This window comes from Cynoglossus semilaevis, chromosome 10, assembly GCF_000523025.1.
Source record: "Cynoglossus semilaevis isolate Cse_v1.0 chromosome 10, Cse_v1.0, whole genome shotgun sequence".
In the NCBI taxonomy this organism is placed as follows: domain Eukaryota; kingdom Metazoa; phylum Chordata; class Actinopteri; order Pleuronectiformes; family Cynoglossidae; genus Cynoglossus; species Cynoglossus semilaevis.
In genome coordinates, this window is record NC_024316.1 from 4,540,599 (window position 1) to 4,555,677 (window position 15,079).

Consider the following 15,079-nt stretch of genomic DNA (forward strand, 5'->3'; position numbering starts at 1 on the left):
TCTTTAAATAAAGAAAGTAAATGGATATGGCAGGATATGGTTTGAATAAAGTAAATTAGTAAAAATTAAGCACATTTTTTCCAGTGTGTCCCACTGTTGCCCAGTACCAAATGACCTATGGACTGGTACTGGTCCGCAGACCGGGGATTGGGGACCCCTGATCTATACAGTGTTCTAGTGAGCTGTTTTGCTGATGTGGCCCCTGGTGAAAATGAGTTTGACAGCCCTGCTCTAGAAGAAACAGATTTAAAAAGGTATCAGAGGGAGAGGTTTAAGATCAACTGTGGTCGTCTTTCTTTTAGACTTGACAACAATTCCTGCAGACTATATGGGGATTTGTAAACAACATGGGACAAACCACCAATGTTGTTAATAGTGAAAACTGGGTTTTTATTTATATTAATCATTCCTGTTTCCACAGCAGCACTCTTATGATCCCCACTGTTTATTCATTATAAAGGAGAGTACAAGGAGGAGGAGAAGGAACAGGAGAAGGGGAGAGAAGACCGAACACGTCACACAAAACCGGAAATTATCACGATGAGCATGATGTCAGAGTAGCTAGAGTCTGAATCTACATGCAGTCATGCACTTTTTCAGTCTGTACTGAAGAAGTCTTTTTTAACAAATGCATCCACAGGATCAAACGTTATTCAAAAAAAAAAAAAAAAAAAAAACAAACACCAAAAGATGTTTACAAAAATGGGATGTGCCCTCTGTTTTTAAGAATAAAAATTAAGCAAGGCATTTTCTTTTTCAACATAATCTAAATGACTACTGTGGAATCTAGATGATTTAATTCCTGGATATACACACATTTACACAAAACAATCATCAAGCCGGCTTCTTAGTTTCACCCTCATTTTTTTTTGTCTCTTCAAAGACCTGTTTAAACAGTCAGAACAGAATAAAGCAATTGTTTTTAGAAAGAATCACACCTAAAGGTGCACCTGTAAATAGCGGCCAGCAGGGGGCTCTACTCAAACATTTTCCTTCATTACCAATGACAATTACCATTACAATCACTTGTACTGTACGTGCAGCATTTTTAACCACCATATCGTTTTTAACTGTTGGCCGCACTGTTGGATTAGCTGAAAATCCATTTTTGAAAATAAATTGGTAGTTGTAGTAGTCGAAGTCAAAAATACTTAATTAAAGGTCATACACTTTTAGGTGGTACAAAGCTGCAGCGGGACAAAACGTCTTTCTGTGCATATTTGTTAGCCTTTTTGTGCCCATCCCTTATTTCGACTGCATGGATAAAATCACATTTGCAGTTCAGTCGTTGGGTAACTTTCAAGTGGGAGTTTAGGATTTTCATTAGGTTTTTGTTGCTGTTGTGTCTATATAATAAACAGTACTCTCATACAGTCACTGATGTTGGGAAGACTGAACATCACTGCCAACAGGAAGGTAATTCACTAACGTCTCCTTTCTCTGAATGATCATAAATATATCATTTTAACGGTTGTTAGATGGAGTCCTCGCTTTTTTTTGCCATCTTGAAAAAAACCCAAAAACAATAGTGACACAAATTTAACAAAAGCCAGAATGGCAAAAAAACAAACAAAAAACCCTCAACTTATTAACCTGCTATTTTTCAGTAAACTTAACATCAACATCCAAAGTCCACTTTACTTAAGCGACATAAATCAAAGGAATAAACGCACAACAGTGGCTCCTGTGTAGAGAAAAGGCTAAAAAAAACTTTTCATTTTTCTAATGAACATTGATCAAAAACATTTGAATTTTTTCCTTTTCCATCCACATTTCAACCGCAATCAGACAGTAAACCTGGGTCCACCATACTTCATGAATCACTTCCTAACTCCAAAGCCCACAGAGAACAATCTTAAAAAAACAAAAGTAAGAGAGGGGTCAACGACTCCCACCGTCGAAAAGTTGTAGTGTCTAATATTTCACAGTATGTCCAAATTTTTAATTGGATTTTAGAAATGTTCAGCAGCTGCTGCGGGCATGTGAATTTAAAAACATTTTCTCGATGGGTTTTGGTGCATTTCTGTAAGCAGTGAGCGAATCTTTCATCCAGTGATGATGTCAGTTTTGTCAATGTGTTTCCCTGCTGGCAGTAATGTTCCTAGTGTGTGTTTCCAGCTGGTTCTCTGTGCAGTTGTGCCGATTGTGTGTCAGTACATGACATGGTCACAAAAAAAATCCTAAACATCACTTTTACATTCGGTTTGCATCACGTTCTGAATACCCATCTACAAGTGCAGCTGAAGGTCGTCGATGAGCTCCGCGAAGTCCTCAGCACCGTCGCTGGGATCAGCACTCACCGGCGGACAGCTCCCGTCGCCACCTAGTCCACTTCCTCCATGTTGTTGTAGGATGATGGTGTGCACTCTGCAGAGGGGGCGAAGAGCTCAGGAGGCACCTCGGGGGTTAGCGTGGGCGGTCCTTCGGGGTCCAGGTCTGTCCTGTACAGGGACTGACCAGAAGCCTGTGAAAATACACCAGCGTTAACCATAAATCAGACTGCTGTAGGTGGCGATAAGATGATGAAATCAGAAAGAAAGACCAGAACTTGTAACATGAGCATTTATTATCAAAGGAAGGCTTTGATGCACCGAGAAGCAGCATTAGAGGAGGTATTCATGTTAGATTATTGCAGGGAAATTAATTATTTTTTTGTAAAGTACATCACAGACAGATGTTAGACTAGTCCATGATATATACATATAAGGGAAACGACAGTTTTGTCATACAATCAACATTTTTAAGGCCGAAGCTGGCAAGAAGAAAACCAGATCTATCAAGAAGTTCTCGGACCAAAAATGTTGAGAACATTTTACCATCACTCACTGTTGCTTTAAATGAACTGTAATAAAAACAATAAATTAATGAGCATTTCATATTCTTTTTAAGTAAAATAATGCAGGCCTGAAAAATAAAGCACATCATTATTTCATTTACTGCATATTAAGATTTAAGTCATGAAATGAGACGATTTCCACGAATCCCTTTTACCCAAGTCCTGGGAACAAAGGAGTCTGATCTCAGGTTATTCCTGTTACAGAGGATCAAACGACACAGAAGAATATTCACATCGAGAGAAAAAAAATCATTCTGAACTGCACTGCCATTGTTTTAACCAGAGGTTTAAAAGAAACAAAAAAACTTTTTCCATGAACCGTGAGCCAACATTTGACTCGTGTTTCACAGTTTTTCAGAACCGACGTTACTCACAACACGGATGGTCTTAAGATCCAGTTTTGCAATTTGCAAACATTCAATTTTTGCAATAGAAAAGCTGGTCTTTTTCAAGAAATGTGTTCAATAAAAAAATGTAGAACTTTAAATGTAGATTAAGTTGGGGAAAATCTTCTATTATTATCATCTGTGGGTGGCGATCCAGACCAGTGGGGAACACGGCTGAGACACAGCAGTGCTGGGACTGGAGTCTTGAATATTTCTGAGTAAAGTTTACAGTATGACAGCAACTCAAGGCAGCAGTAAGACGCCTGAAAGCAGGATTTGACATGGATCAAACAAAGAAAAAAAAAACCTCAGGTTTTAAACACAAAAAAGCTAAAGTATAAATTGATTTGGTGAACGTAGACTTATCAGTTGCACGCGAAACCGTACTTAGGTCACATGGAGCTGCATAATTTAACATCTCACACACAGGTAACATTAATTACATTACGTGAATTAAAGTCATAGTTTGCCTTTAGAGGCGGACGGTAATTTTGCATATCTTCAGTATTATCAAACAAAAATGTGGCAGAAAAATAAAGGTGGTGGCAAATGTACATGTACATACATATATAGACTTAATTTAACTTCCCATTGTTCTCTATAGTCATAATTGGTCAGTTTCTCATTAGAACATGATGTTAATTGAAAAATTAAAATCTCTGTAACACCGAGTGTTACACAGACAATGAAAAACGTGACACAGTCAAACATCAAGTTCAAATATCCATGCCCTGCAACAGGAGGTAAATATCACAGTAATAAATAAAGGTAAATATTGCATCATGACCACGCCTTGCATTGTTTTCATTGTAGTGCAATAAAACTGGAGAGGACCTTTAACAGAGGCCACGAGAGACCAGTCCAGAGAGTTATTTCTACAAATGCTCAATTGAAGTCATTCAATGCAACATTACAGCTGTTAAAAAATATATATATTTACACTAAAACAGTTTTGTGGACTTCAACTGCAATGTATACGGTTGGGTAGAGAGGATAACGGCTGAGATGACTGTAAACTTAATCAAAAGTATACATGGACCTAATAATAACCTAATGAAATAGTGTTGGACACATCAGTCTTAAAGTATAGTTTCACCAGCCTCTGTTACAGATGGTGCAAACTGTGACGCGTCAGGCGCAAAATGGCTGCCATGGCTGGACACAAGGAAGTCTCAACACATTTGTTAAAAATATGACCAAAGTTGAACACATTTTTGGTCCAAAAACACTAAAAGATTAAAATTAAAAATTGACATGAATTTCTATCAGGTCATTTTTAGTGAATAAAAACAGTCAAGACTCAAGACAAGTCAAGACAAACACAGGACAGAGCTGCCATTATAAAGACCTTAGGTTCTGTCCTGTAATGTGGTGGCGACAAGCATCAGCTGATACTGATGTGTCCGTTTCAGGTTCAGCACAGCTGCAAAACCAGAATTCCAAATGATGAATTCCCTTTTACTACTTCAAGATCGGGGCCGTTAAAAATTAAATGAAATAATATGACAGTAGTCGCAGCTTCTCAGCTCCAGAAGGACTTGGACAGAAGTGGATAAAGCAGGTTGAAACACAGGGCCAACACTGCAGTCATGGTAGCCAGAACAAAATATCGCACACAATCGTCGGGGTAATCCGACATCCGCTGACTGGAGCGCCACCGTGAAGAACCTGCAATTCTCTCTTCATGTCCCTGGCCTCTGTTCCTCTGAGTCTTGCGTCTCCACAGCCCTGAGCCAAACAGTCCACGGGGGCTTTGGTCCAGCCCCTCGTCTTCCTCCTCTAGTTCCTGCCATATCCGAGAGGCCTGCGATTGGCGGAAACCGGTGTCAGCTTCTGGGAAAAGGGGCGTTGTCTAAAACACGCTAGATTTACAGTAAGATGGATTGGGTTGATCTATCTCAGGTTTGTTTACGTCTAACTTGTTTATACGAAGAGTCTAACGTGGCCACTGTATTGAAAGTTTCATCCTTGACAAATGAGAAAGTGGTAATACACACTGCTGGAAATCAAAGTTTCACAAGGTAAAGCGGCTAAAGTCTCCACTTTGAAATACAACGTTTAATTAAGTGAACAACGTGATCTGACCAGCTGACATCAGGGCTTAGTTGTAAACAAAAAAATAAAAAAAATTAACATTTACATCTTTGTTTTAGTAACGTCAGAACAACACGCAGGACCACACTCTGTGACACTTTGTCTTAACTATCATAATGTTGCAACTGAGACCCCCTGTGGTCAAACAGCAATAAAGTAGCTGGCAACGAGAAAGCAGTGATGCTTTTAGATCACCACACTGATCCCGGTTAAAGGGACTGGTCAGGTTGAGTATGTATGGAATAATGACATACAGTTAGTGATGAGTGAGCTGTGCAGCACCCTCCTGCACTAACATCGAGTTTTTGTTCCTTTTAAAACCACCACAGTCTTAACTGGAAGTAATATTTAACTTATTATTTTGATTTACTAATGACAGAAAAACAACAACATGGCAGCACAAGACCAGCAGCTGCTTCATCTCTGTGAGCAACAAATATATATTGAAAAAAGTCTTTAGGTAAATTTTAAATATTTCTTTCGTTTAGCTTTCCCTTAAATATTCACTGAAATTAATTAATCCAGGGAACAAACAATTTAACAAACAAATAAAAAAAATCTGATTTACATCAACACAGACATCCTTTAAACGACAACTTTCGATCAACCATTAATAATGTTATCAAAAGCTGATATAAACTTCATAAAATCATAAACTTTTTGTGTGGTTATAGTTGTGGCGCCCTCACCTGGCTGGCAGCAGCTCCTGCAGTAGTGGGGGACTCTGCTCCTACAGGCCTGAGAAAACGCGGTGGTCTTTCCACAGGGGAGTTGCGTCGTCGATAGAACAACACATAGGCATAGCGCGTCACCACTTGACTCTCATCCACCATGGTCACTGTGCTGTCGTCAAACAGACGCCAGCCTGCCAGACAAAGGGAGGGGAATAGGAAAAAAAAAAGATTTAATTTGTGTAGGTTCTCAGTCGTAGGTTGATTTAATTTGTATTTATACTTTAAACTTACAAACAAATTAAAAGGTTTGTGTGGGAGACAATGAGAAAAGCTGTACTGCAGACTCACCGACATCACTGCGCTGGCTGTTCTTGTCGCTGGGCAGCCGAGCATAGGCCGTGTAGTGGCCTCCTATCATCCCACCGTAGTGGTTTATGACTGCATACAGGTCATAGATGGGAGGATGATGCATCTCATCTTTCTGTCCGATGCAGAACTTACTCAGGTCCAGATTCCTACAAACAAAAGGAAACAGTGATCAAAGGGATGTCTTCCATTGAAATAGGATCTCATGCAAAAAAATGGCAACAACAACCCTTTGTTTACCTGACAGGGAAGTCAACCATGTCGTTGATCTTATCTCTCCAGATAAAGCTCCTGAAGGAGAACCGTTTGAGCTGGATGATCAGAACGTTGGGCAAACGCCACAGCAACAGCTGTTTGGAGGCCTCGCGGTGCTGTTGGCACTTTGGACAGTACCTTAAAAACAGGGTGTTTGAAAACAGTTTATACCAGGTAAAACAAAGACACCAGGTAAATAGCTGATTTAGGAGAAAAAAAAAATGACTACCATGCTTCTTCCGGTGCCAGCACCTCCGGTTTGGTGAAGAGGTTGAGGCACTGCTCCAGGGTGAAATGTCCAGCTCTTGCCGTCTCACTCAGAGAGCCTTGGTCCTCCTCGTACTCAAGCTCCTTGGAGCTGACCAGAACATACTCTTTAAGACGCTCATTGTTTTTCCACACCAGCGCCAGAGTAGTATCTTCAGGAAGTTCTGTGAGCAAGTCTTCTAAAAAGAAAGAAAGAAAGATGAAACGCCCGTTTTCTGATAGAGTCAACAGTATTTGTGTTGCAGCACAGTGGACATCCTAGATACCAGCTTCCTCAAATACGAGTATTCCATGTTATGAGTCTGCAACTACTGCAAAATTTTCCTCGTGATACGAGGTAATATCTAGTTACAAGTTCTCAACTGAGCTCCATTTTTCCACCCGAATTTGAGTGGCCTTGACACTGTCGCATTGTCTTGCTCACTGTCCCTCTCTTGTTCATTTTACTCGTCGCTTTCTTCTTCACAACTCTGGTTTTTACCTTTCTCATCAAGCCTCTGTTCCTTGTTGCTGGAGTCCAGCAGAGAAATGTAGAACTGACTGGCATGACCAGATGCTGACTCGCTTGGATGCTGATACCCCGTTACTGCAGCTAAAAAAAAAGAAACAGAGTTAGTGATATGAAAAACTCTTCTGGAAAAGTCGTATGCAGTCATAGGTTGCAATATCACCTTCTGGCCGCACTGTCTTCTCACAAGATGTCTCCTTTTCAGCGTGAGGATCCACAGTGGAGCAGGAAGTGGTGGAGCTCAGCTCAGAGTATCCTGAGTCTGAGGTCTGTGCGGTGGAGAGAGACGCCTGGATGGACGAGAGAGAATCTGTCTCCGCAGCTGATGCCTGGCCGTAATCTGCCTCAGACTCGGGTTGTGAAGACTGGCTGTCCAACTCTGCATTAGCTCCAGCAGTATTACTGCCACCTGTGGCTCCATCACCAGACACACCAAATTCAGGTGAACTTGTTGGCATTGGCACCAGGTCTAACCGGGACTGAGAAGTTTCTGGGGACGTCCTTCCAGACTGGAAAGGAGGCTGGAACACATTGACAGAAAACCTGTGGCAAGAGAAACACAACAACAGATCTTAGTGCTATTTTACCAACTCACTCACTGAAACCTTTCTACATGTACGTACAAACAATAAATGTAAAAAAAAAACACGACGGGCACATTTTTGTTATGGCCATAGTCTGTGTGTTCATAGATGAAGAAAAAGTGAACTCAGGCCAGTAAAGCTTTACTATCCTAGAGTGAAAAGTCTGAAATCACTTCAGTCATGACATCTAGCTATTTCAACAATTACAAGTATGCTACCAAATAAATAAACTGGATCAAGTTACCTGGAATAACCTTCAAGAAGCTGAGTGAGGCGGGCGTGGCAGAGGCGAGACTCTGGAACACTGACCAGGAATGGCAGGCCTACATTCTCCGTGTTAGGTCGACACATCCCCTTATGATTGGGCCAGTGGGTTCTCTGACACACTCTGAAAAAAAATAAGATATAGAGAAGTTATTGGATTTAAAAAAACACATATTTCATAAAATACCTAATAGAAGTAGAATACAAGTTAGTTAGATTATGTTGCTTATTGGACATAGGCAGAGGGTACATTATGGTGAACAACTCACTGATTGCAGTAGCCCACGCGATAGCAACGGGTGCAACGCTTTAGCTTGTCCTCATCAGACACTGGAGGCTTTAAGCAAGCAGCACATTTAGAGATGGGTATGTTAGGGACCTGGAGTTTCTGTAATGGGAAATAAATGAAGAAATTATAATTTTTTAAAAATCTGCTTGATTCTGCCAGGCCAAGATGAAGATAGAATCACCAGATACTGTAGTTTTATTACCTGCTGCACTCGGAGCAAAACGACCCTCTCTTTGGCCAGTTCTTTAGAGAGCACCTCAAAACAGAACAACATGTCAGAAGAAGACACCATGTCCAAGGAATCAGATGGCAGGAAAATGCGCTGGAACCGATTTTTCCCAACCTTTGAGAGAAAATGAAAATGTTTTAGGCCAACTGGAAATAGAGCAGGCTTTGTCATTTTTCTTTCCTACTACCTGAAAACACTTGTTTCCTCAACTTATTTGGGAAGAGTAAACAGCTCACCTCTGCAAGTCTGAGATTCTCTGGTTTGACCCTGGCACTCCTGGAAATAGACTCCAGGACTTCAGCAGTGCTGGAGTTCTCCTTACTCACACTGACCAAAAACTACAGAGAAATATACAAAACGTTCTTTTAAGAATTTGTACATTTTAAGAAGCCCTGTTACATTTTCCTGGCACTATATATCAGAATGCATTCTGACTCACCTTGATGGGCTTTTTATGAGGCTCCTTTGCAAAGTAGTAAACAGAGAGCACCTTTTGTTTTTGTGGTAATGGGACTGGAAGGTAGAGGAAGGGGTCAAAAGTGATGGACACCTTAAGAAAAAAGATGTAATTGTGAGTTAGTCATTAAAACTCTGTCAAGACATTAAAGCTTTTTTTTGAATTTTTCAAACATTTCATGGAGTCAAGAACAAGTTACCTTGGAGCAGGTGGGACACACCAGTTTAGATTTGAATTGGCCTTGGAAGAGGTCGACTATAAAGGAGTCATTTCTCATCTTGTGTCTCTGCCAGGCCTCTTCCGCCACCACCTGTAACAACAGACAAAACACATCAGGCCTTAATCAGACTGCAATAAACACAGCAAGTCAAAAATGTAACGTCACATTTTTTGCAGATAACAGTGTGAAAGTAACAGTCAAGGACAAGACAATAATTTAAATTTATCGAGTTAAATACATTCTGTTTTTTTATTCTTCTGTTTTTATTTAACAGTGATTCTGGCTAATAAATCCAGGATTTATCCAATAAATCAAAGCCCAACATATGGGCATACTGGTGTGGTATTATGAATGAGACATATCAAGGAATCACCCTATCCTACCTCATCTAGCCGCCCATCAGAGTCCACTGTTTCTGTGTACGGTTTATTCTGGATTCTGTTCAAGTCTTCGTGGAGCCCATCCAGCAGGAACGCCATGAATTCCTGGGCATCGTGTTGAGCGTAACCTGTGAACTGACTGGCTTTACTGGCCACAATTGCCTGCGAAGTGAAAAAAAGAGAAATGAAACAGGAAATAGGTTATTGGAAACTCAAATACTGCAGCCAAATTTTTTCCAGCAACTTAAATTAGATTTGAAATTGAAAATTAAACTTCAAGATGCTGCTTTTGTACCTTGAGCTTTGATGGTTGGAAGGCATGGTGTGTTCCTTTCCAAAGGGCTTTGAGCAACACAGCAAAGCCTATGGCCAACCTGCCTCCTGTTCCCAGAGGATTACTACAGTTGATTTCTGCTTCAAATGCTCGATCTGCAGTGCAAGACACGTGTCAAAAAATAAATAAAACAATATCTAAATCTGGCTTATGCATGTGAAAATATAAGACAGATCACTGGCACTTTCAGGAATAAATATTCTCTTCATGGAGAAAAAAAATACCATGGAAGTAGTCCCTGAGTTCTCTGGTGTTGGACAGTGTTTGGATAACGCTGTTCATGAAACAGGTGTTCCCAAGGTTGACCAGTCCTGTAAAACCAGGTAAGCACACCTTCTTCTCCTCTTCTTCCTCATGCCGCTCATTGCTGGCAGAAGGTGCATGTGTCATGGGCTGCACCATGCAGGTAGGTTTAGGCTGATGGAATACAAATACACACCCATTTATAAAGAGACAGGAAGGGCAACAGTATGAGTGTGTTATACTTGCGTGACTATCAGTGTGACTTACTGTGGTAACTGTAGGCTCTGACTTTGTCATAGCAACATGCTCTGAGACAGTGCGAGGAGCCACTGACTCCAGAACACCATCCTCCACTCTGGATGAGGCCTTAGGGGTCTTTGCTTTCTCCTCCCCAACCCTTGGAGGCTCCTCCTTTGCTCCTTGAGGTTTGTGCTGACTGCTGCCTGGCTGGCTCTTTTCCATGCAGGCGGGGCTAGAGGGCACAGCAACCTTGGCACCACCCACTGCACCTTAAACAAAGGAGAATTGAGCTTGTGGTTAGAAAACAAATGTCAAAAAAAGAGGGTTTTGATGTGTGGCTGTAGGAGTTAACAATAATGATAACTTTGAGATTATTTCACCAAGCATGAACTTGATCTACAGTTTTTGAAGGAGTAGAAGCTTGGCAGCAGACCTTGTGTGGCTGGAGCCTCCAGGCCTTCCCAGCGCTGGCTGTGTCTCTTCTTCAGTGTGATGTCTATGCGTGATGGGGTGAAAGAGTAGCTGCACAGCTCAGGCTGGATCAGGTTCCTGAAATGCAAGGACAAAAAGTAAAAAAGTCTGATTATTCAAAAGCATATTTCATGTGATATAGATATTAGAATCCAAAAAGACAACAAAAACATTCTTCCTGGGATGACGTTTAAATTTCTGTGGGTTAGATGTTGGTGAATGGTTGTGCAGATTACCTAACTGTGTTAGTTGTATGTAACAATATGCACACAAGCATTAATTGGCGGCTGGGAACACTAGATTTTAGCTCTCTCAAAATGCTATAGTGTCCTGTTTAATTCACGACATCATAATATTATTATATTTGATCTATTTTTTTTTTTCAAATATGATTGACCCAGTTAAAATACTAGAATGCAAAAACTGTTAGTGATACTTAAAATCGCTGATCTAGTGACCAGAAACAAATTAATTCATTTACACCACAAGTAGAAAATACAAATTGTGTAACTGCCTATCAAATGCAGTTTACAGACATTAGAATGATAGTTACCTGAGTTTAACTTGCCACTTGAAGGACGTGTTCGGTCCACAGTCTGAATGGAGCCGTAAAAAGTTTGCATCACTGCAAAAAAAAAGAGAGATTAATGTTTATGAGATGTTCTAAAGGCCGTTACAGTAATTTCTCTTACATATGCAAGTGTATCCTACCTTGTCTGGAAGATGAGAGTAAAATCCTGCTCCCTGAAAATGACCTTAGCCGTCTCCCTGCAGATCCCCTTCATGTAAACGTTGACCACCATCAGATCTGTGCCCTTCTCATACGAGTCATTCTTCACAAACTGCAGGTTAACCATTGGCTCTGGGAAATTATAAGGCAGTGGTTTTGATAAACAGTTTCAAGAAAGTGCCGATCAAATCCCATGCTCCACCATCTAGAGTATAGGTCTTTTCTACAGTGACAGGCAGCACTGACAGCCTGTTGACAACAAGGCAGTAAGTAGATTATGGATTAGGATTAGACAATTGCTTCTGTTACTGAAGGCTCTATAATTTTGCATAATAATTATAACATTATAAAATCTAAAATGTTACACTTGGAAATGGGGACTTAAACTACAAAACTTATTTTCATTTAAAACTATATCACATAGAAACAACCGCAGACAACCACACATCTCCACACCTTCACATGGCTTTATTTCCAGAGATGGCTCTTCCTTCAACTGGTCACACTTCTCCTCTTCCTCAGAGGTTTCCTGCTGCCTCTGAGCTACAGCTGTTGAAGAGCTCTGTTTGACAGTTATGTCAACAGATGGTACTGCTAGCGCTGCCTCTCTCAATCCAAGCTGTTGAGCGATCAGACTCTCCTGCACTGGTTTGGGCTCAACAGACCCACCCTCAGGTTCAGACTCAGTTCTTTCTCCCAGCCTTGCAGGAGCATAGTCCATTTCATTCTTGATACCAATAGGTTGTGGGCAGTCACTGGTGGTGATGGGAGCGGTGGCTTGGCTTTCAGTAATGACGGCTGAGCCTCCACATGGATCTGGTGATGACCTTTTTCTTTCAGGCACCTAGGAGAGACAGTTCATAAGAATTACTAAAAGTATCCACAACAATTCAACACGTTACAGCTGAGGTAATAGGTTGCCTGTGTAAGTTCTCAGTCATCCAGGTCAACTTATCCAGAGCAGCTACATCAAGGTCAACTGGACTGGTTAGGTTTCCTGAAGATGAACGATTGCTGGGACAATTCTGGTATTTAACATTGGCTGAATATATTATATTAATGAATATATGAATGTAATAATACCATGATACAGCCATTCTGCAATAATCATTATACTGTAATACATTTTCCTTAATACATCAAGAATTCTGTGACACAGAAGACATTCAGATCTTATATCAAATGTCTCTTATTTAAATGGCTTCAGTCCATCATGGAACAGAGTGACACAAAAACAAATGTCAATTCGACAAAAGAATCAATCTCTTAGTGTATGTATATCTATAACCTCTAGCTACTTAGAATGGAACATTAACAAACATAAGAATCACACAACATTATATGCATAAGATATTAACAGCAAAAAACCATTTTATTATTTATATGGGTTCAACTTAATATGGAAACTGCACACAGCAGTCACTTATTTAGGGATGTACTGAAAGACCTCAATAAAATCAAGGCACTGCAATTGATTAAATTAATAATAAACAAATAATAAATAACTGCCAAAATAATTTGTCAAATGTCTAGCAGAGACATAAAATTAACCGATAGTCACATAGGATGTCAGAACAGAATAGCCTACCTATTATTATTATTATTTGAGGAACTCTCTTGCAGAATCTCACAGAACACATCAGACAATGAGGGTACCTGCCCCTCATCGGACACACAGCTCTCCTACTCCTTGCGGAAAAACTAAAATGCACTTTTGGACCACTTTTGGCCAAACATTTGGTGTATCCCTACTCTTATTGTACTCTAACTATTTACAGTTAAACATAGAGATGCATAAGAACCCCAAAACAAAATCCCTATGAAAAAATGTAAACAGCATCCAGATTGTGTGCAATTATGTGGAGGATTGAAAAAAAAATGCAGCAGGGTCCACCACCCTAAAAACAAGAGCAGTTTGAGGATGAAGCTGATTGTTTTTATCTAAAGCTGGTGCTGTACTCACCTGAGATTTGTTGGTATTGCTGAAGACAGAGCCTTCATCCCTCTGCTCCTGACCACTGCTCGTTCTCTCTTCTCTGTTGTCATCTTCCTGTTGTGTCTGTGGGGCTTGGGCAGTGAGCAGTTGTGCGCCTGGGGATTTAACATTAGCCTTTACACAATGTGTGTCCTTCTCCTCTGATGTCTCCCTAGTGGCTTTGGGAAGATGTATGACGATGTGCTCTGCACCAACTTCCTGAGGTTGCTGCTGACTTCTACTGATAAAAGCAGGCTTAGTGACGGATCCTGGATCTCCAGCAGCACCTATCACATCTACAGAGTCTGCAGTGACTTTGTCTCGCACTGCTTTGTTTTTCAAGCACCGCTTGATTCCACGCTCAGCTTTACTAGTGCGTCTTAATTCGCTGTTTGGAGGAGAGGAGGGAGGGTGGGGTTGGTGCTGTGGCTGGGCAGAGGTCCCTTTTAAGTTCTCAGATGACACAGCACCCAAAGGCTTTATTTCCTGCTCGCTGTCATTTCTGGGCTCAGTTGGTGGAACCTTCTTCTCCTTTTCTTTCTCTTTCTTGTTTGACTGAAGCAAGAAAGAAACAATCAGATTTGTTGAATCAATCAAACAGAGGCAGGTAAAAGTTAAGTCCTTCTTGTTGTGCAATTGCTGCTTTTTCTACATTTCAGATTTGAATAGAATCTGATTTAGCTCTGATATAACAAAAAACTAAAAGAAAATACATAAGCTAAAACCACATACCTTAAGGGATGGCCAAATGTGAAAGGGGATCTTCTTGTGCAAAATAAGATGAAGGAAACCTCCCTTCTCCTTGTACTGGACTCTGCTGCATGAGGCCTCAATTTCCTCCTGTAGGTGGCAGCTCCACTGTCGTCCATCTACAAGACATAAAAATTTCAAGGATTAGAAATTTGAATGGAAATTCTGTCTCAAAAAGGCAAAAATATTTTCTTATTTTACATCACTTAGATATCTTTCTATCTTTGCTCCACCGCTCTGCATATCTGTTATGTTTTTCCGACTTACCTGGGAAGCAAACATGGCAGTGTGTATCAGTGAAGGTAGTGTTGATGTCCTCGATCCTGTGCACTCCCTCCCCACAGCGAAGCCTGACTGTCACTTCATTGACGTTCTGTTTCCAGTCCACAAAAACATCTGAAAAGTAAAAAGATGATGGAAAGATACATAAAAACATTAAAATGGACTTCGTTGTTATTACAAAATAATAAATACAAAATAATAAATACTTTGATATTACAGGTTACTGTGTACTGAGTACTGTTGAC

The 15,079-nt window shown here is 40.5% G+C and overlaps 1 protein-coding gene across 5 annotated transcripts in view; it reads right to left on the reverse strand.

Moving 5' to 3' along the window:
* Positions 1-366: 366 nt before the first annotated feature.
* Positions 367-15,079, reverse strand: part of usp19 (ubiquitin specific peptidase 19) — an 18,844-nt gene continuing 4,131 nt past the window's right edge. The window contains exons 3-26 of one of the 5 annotated variants that reach the window (XM_017036093.2): positions 14,820-14,948; positions 14,535-14,671; positions 13,791-14,357; positions 12,284-12,671; positions 11,809-11,959; positions 11,651-11,722; positions 11,060-11,175; positions 10,654-10,889; positions 10,368-10,560; positions 10,105-10,238; positions 9,813-9,971; positions 9,409-9,519; positions 9,192-9,302; positions 8,989-9,090; positions 8,726-8,866; positions 8,504-8,622; positions 8,215-8,358; positions 7,550-7,929; positions 7,360-7,470; positions 6,841-7,057; positions 6,597-6,749; positions 6,339-6,505; positions 6,006-6,181; positions 367-2,464 (exon numbers count right to left, since the gene is read on the reverse strand). In XM_017036093.2, coding sequence (XP_016891582.1) covers positions 2,324-2,464; positions 6,006-6,181; positions 6,339-6,505; positions 6,597-6,749; positions 6,841-7,057; positions 7,360-7,470; positions 7,550-7,929; positions 8,215-8,358; positions 8,504-8,622; positions 8,726-8,866; positions 8,989-9,090; positions 9,192-9,302; positions 9,409-9,519; positions 9,813-9,971; positions 10,105-10,238; positions 10,368-10,560; positions 10,654-10,889; positions 11,060-11,175; positions 11,651-11,722; positions 11,809-11,959; positions 12,284-12,671; positions 13,791-14,357; positions 14,535-14,671; positions 14,820-14,948 — 4,355 coding nt within the window. In that variant the 3' untranslated portion in view covers positions 367-2,323. Of the gene's footprint in view, positions 2,465-2,548; positions 5,027-6,005; positions 6,182-6,338; positions 6,506-6,596; positions 6,750-6,840; positions 7,058-7,359; positions 7,471-7,549; positions 7,930-8,214; positions 8,359-8,503; positions 8,623-8,725; positions 8,867-8,988; positions 9,091-9,191; positions 9,303-9,408; positions 9,520-9,812; positions 9,972-10,104; positions 10,239-10,367; positions 10,561-10,653; positions 10,896-11,059; positions 11,176-11,650; positions 11,723-11,808; positions 11,960-12,283; positions 12,672-13,790; positions 14,358-14,534; positions 14,672-14,819; positions 14,949-15,079 lie in introns of those variants that run through there. The other 4 variants (XM_008318276.3, XM_025059304.1, XM_025059303.1 and 1 more) reach the window with 4 other exon arrangements.